The 18,308-nt window shown below is 35.7% G+C and overlaps 1 protein-coding gene across 1 annotated transcript in view; it reads right to left on the bottom strand.

Moving 5' to 3' along the window:
* Positions 1-1,282: 1,282 nt before the first annotated feature.
* TNKS2 (tankyrase 2) overlaps positions 1,283-18,308 on the bottom strand; it is a 40,863-nt gene continuing 23,837 nt past the window's right edge. Inside the window, exons 13-27 of the mRNA XM_026066703.1 lie at positions 17,508-17,587; positions 16,941-17,086; positions 16,340-16,505; positions 15,791-16,010; positions 15,093-15,202; positions 14,218-14,406; positions 13,208-13,460; positions 12,692-12,774; positions 12,012-12,132; positions 9,120-9,217; positions 8,363-8,437; positions 7,156-7,261; positions 5,455-5,641; positions 3,848-4,004; positions 1,283-3,544 (exon numbers count right to left, since the gene is read on the bottom strand). Of these exons, the coding sequence (XP_025922488.1) occupies positions 3,482-3,544; positions 3,848-4,004; positions 5,455-5,641; positions 7,156-7,261; positions 8,363-8,437; positions 9,120-9,217; positions 12,012-12,132; positions 12,692-12,774; positions 13,208-13,460; positions 14,218-14,406; positions 15,093-15,202; positions 15,791-16,010; positions 16,340-16,505; positions 16,941-17,086; positions 17,508-17,587 (2,054 nt within the window). The 3' untranslated portion in view covers positions 1,283-3,481. The remainder of the gene's footprint in view (positions 3,545-3,847; positions 4,005-5,454; positions 5,642-7,155; positions 7,262-8,362; positions 8,438-9,119; positions 9,218-12,011; positions 12,133-12,691; positions 12,775-13,207; positions 13,461-14,217; positions 14,407-15,092; positions 15,203-15,790; positions 16,011-16,339; positions 16,506-16,940; positions 17,087-17,507; positions 17,588-18,308) is intronic.

Here is an 18,308-nt window from a genome sequence, read left to right as displayed (position 1 = left end):
CCAAGAGCCACGGAGGGGCAGACCTCAGTCAGTCTGATTTTCCAGTTCACCGAAGGTGAGAAAGCAGTCGTCTTTGTCAATACTACATTAGATGAGTACAAATCAGGCTTTTACACTTTTTCACCACGAGGCAGAAGGCAAGCCACCCCGGGGGATTCTGTTGTCATTTCCAGCAAGAGAGAAAAACTGTTTTATTATCATATTAAGTTCAGGAGACAGCCAGAGGAAGGGGAAATGGCTCCTGAGCTGCAGAACCCTCTCTGGCAATGCTGGTCCACTGGATGAATCACCTTTTTCACTCTTTCTCAGCTTCCTGGTGAATGAAGGGAGGGAGGGAAGGAGGGAGTGTGCATGTATGTATTGCATGACTTAAGACAGGAACAACTTTTATATACAATTATCTCCACTGGAAATTACTGCCAACATACCCCTTGAACACCTCTTGTATGGATAACCCTAGGTTTTTTTTCAGTTATCCATTGGCTTGCTAAATTACTTTTGAACTTCCAAAAATTAAGCTCTAAGTTATAAATAAAATTTTTAAGAAAAAAACCTAATATTTTCAGTTTGCTTAGTTGCAGCAGCTTTTATACTTATTTTTTTGAAAAAACTAATGCAGAATGGGAAGTTAATTTTTGTTTTTTTCAACCTAGATAGGTGGAATTTTCAGAAACACTTAACTTTATTAAAAGTTGTACTTTCAAAATACCTTCCAGAATTTCACCACCTTCGATTTTTAGTTGCTTTCCTGCCCTCTAGTGCTCATATCTATTTAAACATTATATATAAAGCTGGTTTTGGAAATCATCTACCATGTAAGTGGCCCTACTGAAATAAAACTCTATTTGCTGATGGCCACAGTGCAAGCGATCTAAGCAGGATTTTTATCGTTGCTCATTTAGGCACCACACTTAACCTATGCAGTAATCCAAAAGGTCAGAATTTTCAGGTTATCGCTCATTTACAAAATCAACTTAAGGCAGTTTTCTTTTTCAGCTTTGGGCTAGATAATGAAGTTTGAAATGCAAAAATCTAGAAATAAGCTTCAAGTTATTATTCAAACATTTTCACTGATAGCTAAAATTGTTAATCAGCTGTATCTTAGTTCAATACCAAACTACAAATTTCCACAGCATTCACAATTTGTCATCCATGTTAAAAGCTTGTCTAACACAATTAATTTCCCCTCTAATTATGTGGTTTGTTTTATTACTGCGCATGCTTACATTCAACACAACAGTCTGACATACTACACCTGTAATTACTCCCATGCTACTAGAAAACCAGTGAATTAAATTTATTTAGTGTTAAATGGATATGGAATGTTATACAGTACATGTAAGACACTTGAAGATGAGTAAAGCAGAACTAATTGCACAAAAGATTAAAGGTTCACCTCAATAGTCAATATCATCAAACCATTACAGCTTCCACCCTTCAGAGTGCAAGGTATGTCATGCAAAAGCAACTCAAAAAATCCCCAAACAGACAAAACCAACATTGTGGTACCACTTAAATGCTATCATACCACAATATTTTACAAGACATTAAGTGATCGTTCATAGAGAATGAAGCATTTTAGCAATAACTAAAATGTTTTGAACATACTTAACAGATTTTGCATGAACACCAATTCCAGCATTACTATACCTAAGGAACAGGCAACATGCTGGGAGAAAGTACCTAAAAAAACCAAAAAAACAAAAAAACAAAGCCTCTTTTATTCAGAGCCAATATTATTACCTGCAAGAGTTAAGTTATGCAATCTTATTATTCAGATTCCCCACATAACTGGGTAAGGTTCAATACATTTTTTACATAGAGCATAATCACACGACCATCACATCAGCAAGACAATTTCATTATCTTGACCAGTTACTACATTTAAACCATGGTATGATAACATGCCCTGCAAACAAATTGTCTTCTGCAACAGTAACCTATCTGTAGAAATATCAAACAACTAAAATATGCTCCTAACAGTTTTAAGATTAAACCCAAATGAACTATAATTTGTTTGTATTTTATTTACATATTTTTGAAATATGTAGGTAAAAACAGCAGATGGGACAGAAGCAGAATACACAAGAGAGGTAAGATAGGGCTTACTGAACTGATCAGTGCAATCAGTAACCCTGACAGGGGATTATACCTTTTGTACTCTTCCTCCACCCAAGTGATCTTGATAGGGTTACCGTATCCAGCCGTTGCAGTGGGAGAGCTGCTCATCCTGCTTATGCACTCCTCGTCCAGCTGGCTGAGCGCAAGGATCAAAACCTTACTCCCCAGTTTCACTCAGCCAAAAGCATTGCAGAAAAACATACTTCTACACAAGTGCTTCAACTAGAGCTTGAACATAAACATGGAAGAAAAACAGAAGATGACAGAATAGTTTTGAAATTTCCACCTGATAATATTCATATCCTGAGGGCACCAACAAGTAGATTAATTTACAAAAATAATCAAACAAAAAAAAGATGAAGTTGTTTACCCTGATATTAGGAATAAACTATTTGACTTCCTGGCTTAAATGTAAGCAAGTGGAACTTATCTAGAAAGACCTCGTTGAGGTTAACTTTCCAACTACATTCAAATAAAATAATTTACTAAAACTATAACTTGCAAGGTCTAATAGCCTTGAAGTGAGGATACAGGTTAACTATAGCTATAGTTAAATAAAAACTTTAAAAGACATTTTAAAGAAATAAAATATGAAACTCTAGTAAGTAGGTGGAAAAAACACTTTAGTATTCATCTGGAACATTCTACTTTCAAAGCCCATCATTCTCAGGAATGTGTATTTCATAAATAAAAATACAGAACAAAAATATGAATAATCATTCTAATGCTGATACTTCTACACCTCTTCAGAGAAAATTTGTCTTCCTCCCAAATTAATGATAAACCCTGAAAAAAATTGGCTTTTCTAATCTATTGTGCATGAGAAAACACAGATGAACAAACCAACATTTGGAAAAAACACTTTGTACAAGGTTGCAGTTCTAAAACACTTATATTACAAAGCAATGTAAATAAATACCAGGCTAGTACAAAAGCTCTTATTTACAGTTTTACAAATGAAATTGTTTTCAGTGTAAATGCAGTGTTTTAAAGAACACGGTATTAGTAAAATGAGTTCCTGTATAGAGCATTACAATTTCTGCTAAATTTCATGTAGTATTGTATAAAACCATTGTTCAAGTTAATTTTTGTTTATAATTTAGTAAGCCAAACCCCAGTTTATGCCTGGAATGGTATCTGTTAAAGTGCTGAAAAAGAGGACATTTCTGAAACTTTAGAAAAACATACTGTACATTATTAAAGCTTTATCAAGTCAAAAATGTTAGATTTTGTTCACATTTGCTACCACACCACCTGCGGATGAATTTTTTTTTTTTTTTTAACTCAGTGTGAATTAACAGGATGTCAGCCATTTATATCTTCACATCCAAAGTCTGACGGTTTCTCAAAAGTATTTGTTTTAAGCTTCAGTGGTGGCTTCAGGTTTCATAATCTGATAAGTAATCAAGTATTCTGGATAAGCCTGAAAAATGACAAACACATTCTTTATTATGATTACATTTTTTGGATATATGCAAGATCTGTGTGCAGAGAGGAAAAAAAAAGAGTGCAGTATTTATGTCAAGGAAAAGAAAGGCTAAACGTCAATGGCAGAATGTCTGAAGCATTCAGGAAACATGGAATCTTTCACCTTCATGCAAAGTTGGAGTTTCTTATAAGACAAAAGCAAGTCCTAGCAGCTCTAAAGTAAGGAAAAAAAAAAAATTCTACTATGCGCTTTTTAAAATAATATCTGCCCCCCCTCCCAAAAAAAAAAGCGAATTACCTGCTCTCCTCTATAAATGACATATTCTGCCAATGCCAGTCCATTTACACTGGGTCGCCCAGTAACTGAGTGATGTCCTGGGGGAGAATGAGCCATTTTCATAGCACTGAACTGCAGGAAAGACTTGCCCAGGGTTACACGACAAAACAGCAATTGCCTATGTTAGAAGGGGAAAAAAGGATTATGAATAAAAAAAAAATACTTGTGAAGCAACAGAAAGATTATCTTAGTAATTTGAAACTTTTACTTGAGCCACTTTAGTCAGTCCTTGTTGTAAGCAAAACTGTGAAGTTCTGTTTGGAATGGTAAAACTTATGCTCCCTTAGGAAAAGGTCTTTAGGCTGGGGAAAGAGCTGGTACTAATACTGAATAATATTAATCACAATTACTGGCAACAGAATGCTTAACAATGAACTCAGACTGTCGCTTTTTTTTTTTTTTTTTTTTTTTTTTTGTTTTTCGACGAGATCTATATTCTTTCTTTTCCTCAAAATCACTCATACTAACATAATACACTTGTGTTCTAATGCCAGATTCGCACCTAAAACAGCCATATCATCATCAAGGCCAAGTGCAAACCACAAATTCTAGATGAAATCAAAATACATCAATACTAGCACTTGTCAGTATGTTACATTACAATGTTTTCTTTAAAAAAAAAAAAATCAGAACAAAGGTAGCTATTTCTTTACATATGCTCCAACACAATGGCAATATAGTCTCAGCATTTTTGTAGATCAATGTTATGAACCATTCTGTTATGCTCAGCCAAAATACTTTTGCTTTTCAGATTCTTCTTACACGACAAATTGGAAGAACTTACCAAAATTTTAGAAAATATGAATAGGAAAACTATGAAGAGACACTGACAGCCTCTTTAAATCTAGAAGATTGTTTTGTTTACTTAAGGATGCTGGAAAAAGTGTATGCAATTTGAAGAAAAAAGGGGCACAGACTCAAGGAAGGAAACTGCAACAGCTGCCTTATCCCTGTGAAACTAGTGGAAAAACAGTACACAAACACAGTATTTTCTTGCTTGAAATGATGGCCACTACTGTGAGAACTCCATGAAGAAAGAATAACTTTATTCTAAACTGAAGATGTCAATGGGACAGAATGGGTGTTCTGCAGAAAAGCAGATTTAAGAACTCAGAATTAGTGGTAGAGATTCCACAAATCCATGTCTATGTTTTATTGTCTGAAGCAGCAGTGAGGCGGAGGCTCTTACGGAGCACACCCTCAAAGCATACAGATTCCAAATACTGCTGAATTTCTCCTTCCTCTGTAACAGGCAATGAAGTAGACTAAATCCTTGCATTGCTCTATCTTTCACACAAGTGTCTAACAGATCCTCTTCACTCGTAGCCTACCTAACCTGATTTTTACAGTAAGTTAAGGGCAAAGACTCAGGTAAGTGCACTGAAGATGGTTAAAGGTTCTGTGAGACTTCAGTGTCAAAGTTTTCTGAAAGGCTCAGCATGTAGTGAATGCTGGGAAGGTTTCACTACCGAGCAAACCTTTCTTCAGAGAATCTGCTGACTTGATGGTCAATTATACAATGTGCAAACGCAAGTTTGGATTCCTCTGTGTAAAAGATCATGACTTACCTGTGGCAAACATAACAAGATCTATCCTTGTGAATTGGACATCCAGTGCCACCTCCAATTCCATATACATACTGATTGCTTTTGGAAGAATTTTCAGCAAAATAAATCCCAGCTCCAAACATGCCACCTATATAGGCATGTCTTTCATCAAAGCCTTTGTGAATAATTGCATTCACAAATGGGGAGCCTAAAAGAAAGAAAGAAAAATATTTTAAATAAAGTACTTCAAAAGGTACTTGGGTGTGTCTTAATTCTACCATCCACTCCTCAACACTGTTAGTACGGGTTTTCACACATACAACGAAATCAATCTCCAGAAATTCTGAGCAACTCAGGTGTACATGACCAGTTTGCTAGAGGTGTTATACATAGAATGGCAGGTGATACGTGTACGTTCTTATGTTTACAAAGTATAAGGCCTGAGGCAAGGAAAGGCTCTATTATTCAGCACTCCTTTCTGCACAGCTTCATTCTAACCAAGATTTTGTGAATTTGCCACACAAATCCCATCTCTTCCTAACACTGAACTACATTTAAAAAACAATAGGTGCACTCCAGTCAAAACTCTGAAGTAACTCTCTTAAGGAGAGTAGATTATTCTTCTGTTTCTCCCTCCAGTGTCCTTCAGTATGTATCTACTTTCACTGGGCATAAAATCTAGCCTTAAAGAATAATCTATTCAAACTGGACTCTGTAGCTCTAGAGACACCTGATATCCATTCCTTTTCACAAAAAGTGTAACTTTTTAGTAACTATTTTTATAAAAGCTTCAAAGAGGAGCTTTCTAAGAGAATATAGCATTTCAGTTACATAGGGAGTTTTAGTGAAAATAATCCAAAGTTTTATCCTCCAGTATAAGAAAACCTTATATGAAGTAGAACAACATTCCACATGAAAAGAACTGGAAACAATCACAGCTTTTTTCCATTATGTTCTGCATGTCGCATAATGACTAAAGACAAGTGTTAATGTAAATAAAAAAATTACATAACTCATAGAACATTCATACGGCATAAATTCCCCTGTTCCAGGGATAATTTTGTTACTATCTAATTTATAAGATCTTTATTTAAAGGAGAGTAATTCCATCAAGGAAGTCATTCCATGTTCCTCTAATGGTGGTACAGGCCACAGTCAAATGACAGGATTTTAATCTGTACGACTTTGGGCAAGCAGTGATTATTATGTTATTGTTATTACCAACAGTAATGTATTACATTAGGAACTACGTAGCTTTCATTGTAACGCAAGAGAGCTTTCAACCGGGTTTGATTTGACAATTATAACCTATCTTCTCTGGAATTATGATCTGAACAAGAGCTAACTTGCTAAATTAAAAAATGAAGAAAAACCATTGCAGAATAAAGTCTGACTCGATCATTTGGCCATACAGCTGATAAAACAGAATTAGCAACTTAACCAAGAAGAATGTAAGCCCCTTCATCTCCATTCATAATTGCTAAAATGATTTTACTTAAACTTTTGAAAAGTCCCCTCTGTGGGGAGACAAGGAGATGCAATTTTCAGAAGAAAGATTCAATACATTATATGTCACTGTTGACAACACTTGTTTGTATAGAACTTGCAAAAAAGCTAGTGCCAATTTCCAGTGAGAAAATTTTCTATGAACCAGTAGAAATCCTCCACTAAAGAGTGTTGGTAGTGTGAAACTGGTAAATAAGGAGTATTTCAGTATCTCACCATGAAACAGCATCCTTTCATTAGCATGGTTATGATTCTCTTCAGAGACCTCTTTCCTCCTGTGAGTGTATCTTTCCCAAAGCTTTTTGTTGCACACTTTCTGAATCTGAAATAGTCAAGATGTAAGTTCTACCCTGAAGCTGAAAACTTCTGTTTGCTTTAACTGATATTTAATATATAGTACCTATACCACAATACACTACTCTAAAATACCACTTAAACAAGAATCTTTCTTTACTTAGAGCTCAGTTAAACAACACTGAAGTTCTGTTGCTTATCCTACAGAAGTTGATTGTTCTAACACAACAGTGAAACACTTTGAGTAAACCTAACTATAAGCTTCATGAGAGCTAATTCATTTTAAAGATCTGTCGAGTAATCCCTCTTAATTTAAATTTACAAGGCTTCATCACAATTATACTTTAGTGTCCCTCTAAACATTGCTTGATATAAACCATTAGCAAAAAGATCATCTAGTAAATTAAAAGCATCTTCCACGAAGACTTCTAGAAGGTTTCAAAAAGAAAAAAAATTCCTCTAAGCAGAGGTGTGCTGAACATTCTCACTGTAACGTGTGTAGATATAGCATATCTATTCCATTGGGAAAAATGTAACATCAGTTTAGCATAAAACTTGTACTTACTTTCAAATCAAAAATTTCAGTGTTTTAATGAAAATGACCATTTCTTTAGGAAAATAAAAATATGAATGCAAACCAAAACTCCAGCAGATTATTTAAAAGCAAGGTTGTCTGCTTCCTGATATTTTAAGATTCTTTGTCTTTAAATCAAGCCATATCCAGTATCAAGCCATACCAGATCCATTTACTTCCATGTTTCCAGAAGTTTTTCTTTCACTTCTTGCTTCATGTTTTTTCCCTGCCATTCTATCAACAGAAAAGAATCCTTTGGTTCCTATTAAGCCTTCTGTCTTTTTCTTCAAAAATTCTGCACTTTTCTGTGAAGTCCTTCTATGTCCATCTCTAAAAAAAGTCCTTAATCTCTACTGGCCTATAAGCAGTTTTTCCATATGATCTTATTTTTTGATTTTTCCCTGGAGCATGATCCTTTTCCTGTGCGTGTTTCAGAATGACACATCTCTTATGGAGCTCAACTAATGAACACAGAACATTTTACTGCTGAGTTAAAGATACTTCCAGACAGAACACTAAAGCTGTAACCATCAACCATAAAAATGCGACTGCTACCTTTAAAATGTTGTATCTACTGAAGACTCCGCCAGCATGTCCTCCGTCTCTGTGCTCTCGGACAGTACTCTGCATCTGAAGATTGAGAATTTTAAGGAGTGTTATTTTGCCCCAGAATAATATCCTTCAAACATTCTAACAATCAGAAGAACTGTTTCTGTCTTAAAAAAATAAAAGATCACAGAAGAAACTTTTAGGCAAGAGCTGTCTGTTAAGCAATGCTGGATTGTGGAGGCACACAGACAGGTCTTATGACTTTTTAAAACTACACCTTAAACAGTTTATAGACTAGTTCCCCCCCCGCCCCCAAAAAAACAACCCCCCCCCAATTCTATTTAGAGTACTGTTTCTTCAGTACTTTGCCCTGTGTGATTATTACACTTTGGAAGGAAGTGACTTAAACCTGTGTCTAACAGACAAGCAATTGGTAGCATTGAATTTTTATGTTATATCAAAGAACTTTTTGGTATCTTAGAGGTTTTACCACTAGCAATAGTAACATAGATAAGAATAAAAAATTATGGATATCATGAGTATGGATCGTAATACTGGTGCAGTCAAGAAGTGCAGGCAAGAAAAAAAATCAAAATTCAAAGTATCCTTAAGTTATTTTTTTCTTATGATGCTTAGAAAAGCTAATCACACAGTTAAACTGCCTAGCAATACTCTTTCGTCTACTTCCTTAGTAACAGTGACAAAAACACTGAGAAACTAAAAAAGAAAAAAGAAAAAGAAAAAAAAAAAGAAAAAAGCATACCTCCTCTTCTACTGACTGAAATTCCTTATCTTCAGAAGAAAGATCTATGAGTATAGTTCCACTGCCAGAAGTATTTAGAGTCAGGTATGGGTTAAGTCCTGTGAATATAACAAAATACAACAACAGTTTCAGATACTGCTTTAAGATGACTGATTTGGAATAAGCAGCAACTTTATTATTATTATTTTTTTAAGCACTGGTCTTCTCTAATCTCAGTTTGCAAGATGAAGAGTTTAGTTGCTAAGGAGTGCAAAAGTTACCAAGGTTTTTATTTGCCTTCCCTCACCCACACTGTGGATGTCCAAGTGCCATCCCTCAAAACATTTCATTAGTTTCAAACAAAACAACCTTTTCAATGTCTTTATCTATAACTTCTACCCTTATATTATCATCCATATAATATTCATGCCATCAGAAGCACAGCAGCTGGGTCTGGATGCCAATCAATGACAATTATTCATTTATCTGTGGATACTGATCCATCATTCTCTCAAAACATATAAACATTTCAGACACACTAACCCATTTGAATGTGCTTAGCTCAGTATCTCCAATGTACAAGACATGGAAACTATATGTAAGCAGTTACCTACTTGAGTTTGTTTGAACTCTAGGCATTGAAACAATGAGAGCAACCTGTCCCTGTAAGAAGAGTCCCTGACTGCTGATCTAACGGTGATGGCATCATGAAGAAAAGATGATGGGGCCAAACTCCCAGTGACACAAACTCAAACAGAGGAAATTCTGTCTGAACATAAGAAAACACTTTTTTACTGTGAGGGTGGTTGAACACTGGAACAGGTTGCCCAGAAAGGTTGTGAAGTCTCCGTCCTTGAAAATATTCAAAACCTGACTGGTTAAGGTCCTAGTTAACCTGCTGTAGCTCACCCTGCTTTGAGCAGGGGGGTTGGACTAGATGATCTCTAGAGGGCCCTTCCAACCCCAAATATTCTGTCATTCTGTGACTTGACTGGAAGTGCAGAAGGAACATATTTACCAGACTAAGATATTCATGCTTTGGATCACCTTGGATGCAAGGATTTCTATCTCAAATCATAATGCAGAAAGAGCTGACAATGTAGCTAAGATAGTCCATGAACCTAAAAGGCTTAAGGCTGATAACGAATGCTCAAAGGAGACTCCTCTATTAAATGCTTCAAACATGCCAGCATAATGCTGAAATTTTATACAGAATGCATTGTCAGTTTTCATACAGACTTCTGTCACAGTTGGAATGGAAATGTAATCTCTAGACTTAAGAATTTATGAAGATGTGGTGTATCAGGTATCATTTTGCCATAGCCTTCCCAGACCAACAGCAGGCAACCAGAGTTAGATGCTGGGTCTGTCATAATATCTCTAGAAAGGAATAACATGGGGAAAAAGGAGAAGTTGAGGATTCATCCACATTTGGGAGCCAAGATGTTTAAGTCATTCAGCTAATATTTAACAGCAGTCACTCGAGTTTCCTGTTTGGGGCCTCACATTAGTGGCGTGCAACTGGAATCCAGTGTTCAGATGCAAGAAACTGATGAAAGCTTCAAAATCAAACTCTTCCATAAAAGCCCTATGGACTTTGAAACAAAGGCTATGCTGTTCAGTGAGAGATGACAAAATACTAATGCCAACATACTAGAATGCAAGAGCACAAGGGCAAAGTATAGAGAATTACAAAAGCTTAAAAAAAAACAAAACAAGTGTTACTGAAAGATTCAGTTTAAGTACTTACGCTTGTGGCTAATGTTACAAATGAAAATGTCAGGCCTTTCAGTGCAAGACAGGAAGAGTCAAGGAAGAATAAGGGGGGTAAGGACAAATACATATATTTTCAAAAATATATTTGGAAGGCAAAAAACCCTATGATTACTATTTGCAGAAGTTTAAAACTGCAATAGGACATGAGGCTGGAACAGCTCCTTAAAAATAGTTTCCACCCAAAATACTCAATGAATCAGTCAAAAAGCAACTGAAAGTTAAAAGGAAGTTAAAGATCCACAGAAATTCTTCATCACTGGCAAAGGATTATCTTATGGCTTGGTTTGTCTTAAGGAGCAAAAAATCATTTAGTGCTTTGGACAGTGAGTCTCTCATTACTATGGAGTTCAGACTTTGGAATGAGAATTCACAGATGGCATCTCTAGAGAAAAAACTCTACCAATTCTAACTAATTTATTCCATTGCTTTGAAACATAGCAAAACAATAGTAATTGATGTTTCGGTGAGACAGGGAGGAAAAAAAAATAGCGTACTTTTTTTTGTCTCCTATGCAGCCATAGTTAAATGAAGCGTGCTATTCCCAGGACTGTGCTGGAATCAACAATGCTGCACAAATAAAGGAGCTTTAGCATAAAATTCAATACAAGCTGAAGCTGTTAAACAGAGCAGCTATGTTAATTTTGGCTCACTGGAAACACAAACTGTACTTTTAAAGAAAAGGATATACCAGATTTTCAGCTCGCTCTCCAAGAAAGCGAACACAGTATCTATTCCCATGCAGAACCCGAAGGAACAGGGTAGAACAGGCCCTAATCCATGAACAGACGCTCTGATGAAGACAACCACTCCCTACTTAAAAAGCCTTACAAATCAAACTGCTCTAAAGCTACACTTCCGCTAAGCAAGTAAACACAAAACAGTGATCATGACGAAAAAAAATTAGAGAAAATTGGAAGACAAGATTCACAGTAATTCAAAGCACAAATAAAAGCCCTCTAAAAGCCCTCATGCTTCAGGTCAAAAGACATTTTATCATTAAAAGTGCCCTTTTTTAGAATAAACTAAGTTTTACTACAAATTGTTTTTAATGAGATATCATTTGGAACGACCTAAAGAATTTACAAAAATGGATTCTATAAAAGCAGTGTTACATAATATTTTGAAACAAGTATATACCTTGCTGTCCAGAAATCAGTCTTTCAACTCCTTTAATGATTTTATGCCGATGGCCATAAGCATTAATTCCAATTTCCTTTAATTCTTTGTGTCCCATTTCAACCAATACATCCAGTGTTATCTAGAGTAAGAGCAACATCATTTTTTGACAATAGCAAAAACAGAACAGCTACCAATGACACTGCGAATATATTCTGCAATAGCTGTGGCAAAAAGTGTGAAAAGAATATGCATATTGAAAATTAGCATATTATTCTCATCCTTGGCTTTGCTTCTACTGTATTCTCCAGACTTCTGTCTTTAAATTAATTTTCTACAAGCTATAGTTAAGTAACTGGTATTCCTTATAAAGATCATGTTTCTGACTGAGAAATATCATTTTCTGAACACATTAAAGTCAACAGATAAAACCACAGCAATTACTAATCAGCACTGACTACTTATTGATTCCATCATTCATACCCCTGAAATGAAATACAGCTATACTCTCAAGCTGATATAGATAATATTGCCTCATTTTTTGCACAAATAAAAAAAAATCCAGTTTCAGTCCTTTCTTTCATTCCACATCCAGCTTGAAACATTTACTCATTTTAAATTTGCGTCATTACACTATCCTAAAAAGTCAGCATTTTATTCCCTTGCATCCTAGCTGAGTATGTGGAAATATAACTGCTTACCTGTTCTCTCTCAAATATGTCAATCAGATGTTCAAGGCCAAGGTTTCGCACAAACTGATTTATGCTAAAATCTATACCTGAAACTGGATAAGAAGAAAAACTCAGAAGGAACATTCATACCCATACTATATAAAAAAATGATGTTATAGAAACAACCTTTTCAAGATATCTGATCTAAGAACAACCTCTTAGAAACTAGATAAAGTCTGTAGTAAAATACTGCTTAGTATGGAGTCAAAGTTCACGTGATTTCTTTTTTAAACCACAATTCACCATTGTGAGCCTCTGTTTAAAAAGAAAAAAGAAAAAAAAAAGGGACTTTAAGATCTTCTACAAGGGGAAAGGACCAGAATCCTGTACTGCAAGACTTTTAGACTTCTGTTCCTCATTAATGACAGTGTAAGGAATAGAGCTATTGCATATGTCATAAACTATACTATCTGTGCATAGCCTCAAACTTAGGTATTCCTTCTACCATATGTTGTAAAGTCTTATTCATTACTGAGAAAGTCTCACCTTCTTTCTTCTCTAAAACAGTGGTTCCCTCTGCACCGTTTGTACCAACAACAGAAGGAAGTTCAGAAAAACTACCAGACAAGTTGTCAAGGCTGCTCGCAGCAGACAGACTGGATGGACTGGATGGAACAGAAGACAGGGAATCAGCTGTAGAGCCTGTAGTTTGCAATACACTTATAACCTGAGGTTTGTAGCAAGACGGTAAGGCAGAAGGAGGCATTGCTGCTGTCAATAATGCGCTGACGTCATCTGCCTAAATATCAGAAGACAATTTATTAAAAATACAGGAATGCTTTCACACAACAGTTTTTCCTAGAATGCATTATTGTTATTCCAGACTGCTTCCTAAGTATACTGCAATATAAATATATACATATAGGAAAAATTCAGTCAGTTTACAAATGGTCTTTTGTGCCAACAACATACGGAAAATAAAGACATAAGAAACGTAAGTAAAACTTTAAAATAAAAACAGAAATAAGATAAAAAGTAATTCCTTCAATATTTCTACAAAAACTTCTGAGAGAGTCAAACAAAACTCTCATTTCCAAGGGGAAACTAGCAAAAGGTTCTATCGACAATCAGAATTTATGAAATACAGAGTTACTCTGAGTGCAGCTTTTGATTGTATTATAATATGGGGGGGGGAAGCCTAAGAGCCTGATAGTTTCCTAAGTTTACTTTGCTACAAGTTATGCTTACACTTTATCGACACAACAGTTTTTGTATTAGTCAAACTGCAGGTACCAAATTAAATGCATCCACTTAAAACCTTTTTTTTTCCCCCTCTATTTCAAAATAAGAAGCCTTAAGCAGGAAAATCTTGAAAAAAAGTTTAAACAGGCTCTACTGACTTTCCTTACCATGTATAAACACCAGAGAAACCAAAGCATTTTAAACTTTGCAGAAGTTGCCACATTACTTTTTTTTTTTTTAAAAGGATAATTTTAGAGGAGCTGCCCCAACAAGCAGAGAAGTACCAATTTCCCAGGAAGAGCCCCATCACTTACGGTGACCAGGTCTAATGGTGTTTGTCCTTCCTGGTTTTTCAGAGTAGGATCAGCCCCATGTGCCAGTAACAAGGCACAAAGTTGCGTCCTTCCTTTCTGGGCTGCTTCATGCAAAGGCGTGAAAGCCCATTTGTCCGTAGCATTCACACACGCATTATACTTTATAAGTAAAGCTGCTACATCTACATGCTGAAAAATAAAACAACCTGTTAAACTGCAAGGTGCTACAGTATATTAAGCTAACTCAGAATTATTACTGATTCTTCTCTGTAATCCTCATTCTGAATTTTCTTAGAATTGTAATTAAAAAGTATTAAAAGAAAGGTGGTTTTTTACCTGACCTGCAATACACCAGTAAAAAGCTAAGACTACTCCTCTTGTGAAAGAAGGACAGACCACAGAATCCCTAATCCAAACTCCCTGAATTTCATTAACAGATGAAAAAAAGCTGGAATCCAAACTTCCAGTCTGGAAAGTACTCCAGTTGTTTTGATTAAAGACTTGATCAAAGCACAAAAATCCTGACTGAAGGACCATACAAACAAGCAGCATCTCAACTGCAGCTGAAGTAGTGTAAATGAGATCTTGATGATAAAAACTGATTGGCATGGGCAAGAAAACGCATTTTATGGAACACCTTTTAGACTACTTGTTCTGTAAATGTTCATGTTCAGAAAACTCATTCTGTCAATTCAAAAGTTTTCACCTATACAGTCAGTTGACTAAGTCAGTTACTTTTTTGCTTTTCATGAATAAGTTTACATTACAAGAGAATGGCAAAAGCTTTCTAGAGCGATTATCGGACCATGATATTGCCAATAAAATGCCTTTTTTTTTAAATAAAAATAAAGCCTTGGAAAGTTTGAGATATTTACCCCATAAGATGCAGCATTATGCAGAGGAATCAAACCTCCTTTATCCTGTGCATTCACATCTGCGCCATGCTGTAAAAGGTACTCTGCAACCTCCAAATTGTTGTAACCAGCTGGAAGTTTGCAAAAGGAAAGAGTAAATATAACGTTTTTTAAAAAATAAAAGAAATAATATTAGAAGTAACAAAACTGGCAAACGAGTAGTCAGGTCAAAGAACTCCTGTGAATACCAAACAGCTTCAAGTTGCAGAGCAGAACAAAAATTCTTCATATGTATTCAGCCAAAACTTTCTCAATAGACAGTAGAGAAATGATAATTCACTTAATTACTTGAAAGCTAGAGTGTCAGTCCCAATGAAGACAGTGTATTATCTATTAGTGAAGACAGCTTCACCTTATATAAGAGTATCTGGTTTTAAAACCTCTGTCAGTAAACAGAACAAAAGATACCTCGGGGCTAGAGAGAATGGGAAACTGAAGCCATTAGTATTAAACACTTCTGAAAAGTGGAGGAACAGAAGATATAAAAAAACCCCAGAAAATACACATAAAACACTAAAATGAGGTCAAACTCTTTAAGAAAATAGTACTAACAAAATTTTGGAATTCTGGAATCCTTTAACTTGAGGCTGTACTATTAAACTTGCTTAAACTTAGTAAATTCAGTTGAAATAACTCTTAAATCTAATCAAAGCACTAACCTGCTAAGTGTAGGGGTGTTGAATGTCGTCCTTGTGTGTCCCGACAGTTGACGTTGTCAGGTGAACATAGCTTTTTCACTCGGGCCAAACAACCTTTCTTAGCAGCATCTAGTAGAGCTGCATCTCCCCTAAGTAGGTCTTGAATATCAGTATCACCATCTTTAACAAGGTCTAAAGGAGTATTTCCATCTCTGTTTTTCTTTGTGGGGTCAGCTCCGTGCTGTGCACATTAAAAACAGGTGGTACACACATAAGCAGAATAAACATCTCTAAATCTTAGGTGTCTCATTTCTTACTGAGCAAGTATTTCAACATGTATTCAACTCCTTCAGAGAGAAGATGTATTATATTAAAAAAAATAGCCTTCCACACACCGTGTCAGAAAGGACAACACACAAATAGTATTCCCCTACTGAAAACGTACATGGAGCTACAGTCATTTAGAAACACAAAACACAAACCAATTCTTATTAGAAGTCGAATCACATTTCAGACTGAAAAAGAAAGAAGTATTTCCAAAAAGTAACCTCTCTCCAACATACAGAATACCTGTAACAGGAGTTTGCAAATCTCGTATTTTCCTTTTGCCGCAGCTTCATGCAAGGGAGTGAATTTCCACAAATCAGCTACATTTACAACTGCTCCGTGTTTAACGAGCAGCTCTGCAACTTCGTAGTGACCATAAGAGCAAGCATTATGTAAAGGGACAAGTCCTCTGAAAAGAAAATAAAGAATAATTCCTTAAATTAAAGCCTCTTTGACAAAGTGATATAAATCTAAAACACAATGCACTTTTAACAATCACAATATAACAAACACCTCTTGTTTTCTGAATGTTCCGCAATATTCTAATACAGTATCTACTGCCAAAGTGGTACAAATGCCATCAGTAGTGGCACTGGGGGGAAAACAAAGCAAAAAAACCCACCCCAAACAAACTGGGGGAAAAAGGGTCTTGGTTACTATTCTCAAGTACTGCAAAATATTTCTGTGGGTTTTCTGAACAGCTCCACACTAATGGAACTTTCCATGAAAACAAGAAAGTGGATGTCTGAGGAAAGATGGGATGCAAATCAGCTAGCAATATTCAAGAGCTGACAGATACCATAAGAATTACATTTGCCAAGAAAACATATTTTTGAATATTTACCCCTTATCTTTTGCATGCACATCAGCTCCATGCTGAAGAAGATATTCAACAACTGATACTCTGTTATAGCCAGCTGCAAAATGAAGCGGTGTAGACTGACGTCCTTCAATATCTCTGCAGTTCACACTTTGAACTGTACATAGTTTCTGTGAAAACCAACAGCCATTTATAACTACATTTATAACTACATATGATGCTGCACATTGTTAATTTAGTCATAAAATGTTCTTACACACATCTGATTTGAAAAAATATTTATTTTCGTTAAAAATTTTTTTTTAACATAAAGCCCTTACTTTTCATAGATTGTTTCCCCAAAAGAACAAAATAATTAGTACCCCCTCTCCCCAAATCCACACCTGTTACTTTTAAGCTTTTTATTTAAAAGTTGAATGAAACTTTTACAACGCAGTCAGTGTCAGATTTTGTTATTTGTAGTTCTTGTGCAATAAAAGGGCCTTAGGACAAGGATTACAGCCCTAAAACAGTCTGGGCTTTCTTGTTTGTTTGAGAAATCATAGTTTGGCACACAATTCCCTCTTATTTTTAGGATGGGTTTAGGCTTACTTTTACAGTATCCACATCTCCAGCCTTTGCAGCCTCCAGTAACTGGCGATCTGCATCTGAATTGCCTAGTTGGATACCTTCTGCAAAATAAATGATATTGTATGACAGGTAACTGTATGTACTTGAAGGAATTTGTTAAGACAGGAAATCATTTGAGTATTTCAAGTATTTTCCCTTAAAAGAAAGTTAATCAGCTATAGACAAGTTTTCTTACTAAGGTGACTTTCTTACTAAGTCTTTTCTTATGATCTACAACTGTAGCTGTTAGTTTCAACAGTGTTTGAAAGGCTCCAAAGCCATATTAAAGTTGCCCTTAGCAACATGCTTCCTACCCATTTTGGAGTATTGTGGAACTGATTAAATATTCTTATTCAGTTTCAGAATTAGGCTGTCCCAGGAAGCTTATCTGTACGTGTATAATGTCCAAACTTTATTCATGGAAAACCCTGTACCCTGCTGCCTTTGTTCACAAATGCACAGCAACCATTTTTGCTTTTGAACCTCATTTTCTGCTCAGGAGATTCACCCCTGCCCACCGCAGTATTTTTCCAAAATGATTCCAAGTGGCTACACAATTAAACACTCTGAGCATCTCTGACAATCTGTGTAGCTGAATGCTACAGAGTAACCGATACCCGTAACCACACCTATGGCAGACACTCAAGATGTGCACATGATAATGGAAAAAATCTCTCTCAAGAACTGTACAAACCAAACCAGTTTTTAATCTTTTGGAGAAATTTTTTTGCTTGTGTTCGCTCTTATTCCTTGATAGCACTTGAAATGGCAAGTAAATTGAAA

The sequence above is a fragment of the Apteryx rowi genome, unplaced genomic scaffold (genome assembly GCF_003343035.1).
Source record: "Apteryx rowi isolate R43461 unplaced genomic scaffold, aptRow1 scaffold_246, whole genome shotgun sequence".
Classification (NCBI taxonomy): domain Eukaryota; kingdom Metazoa; phylum Chordata; class Aves; order Apterygiformes; family Apterygidae; genus Apteryx; species Apteryx rowi.
The sequence above is the reverse complement of the archived record's forward strand: the minus strand, read 5'-3'. Positions and strand labels throughout refer to the sequence as shown.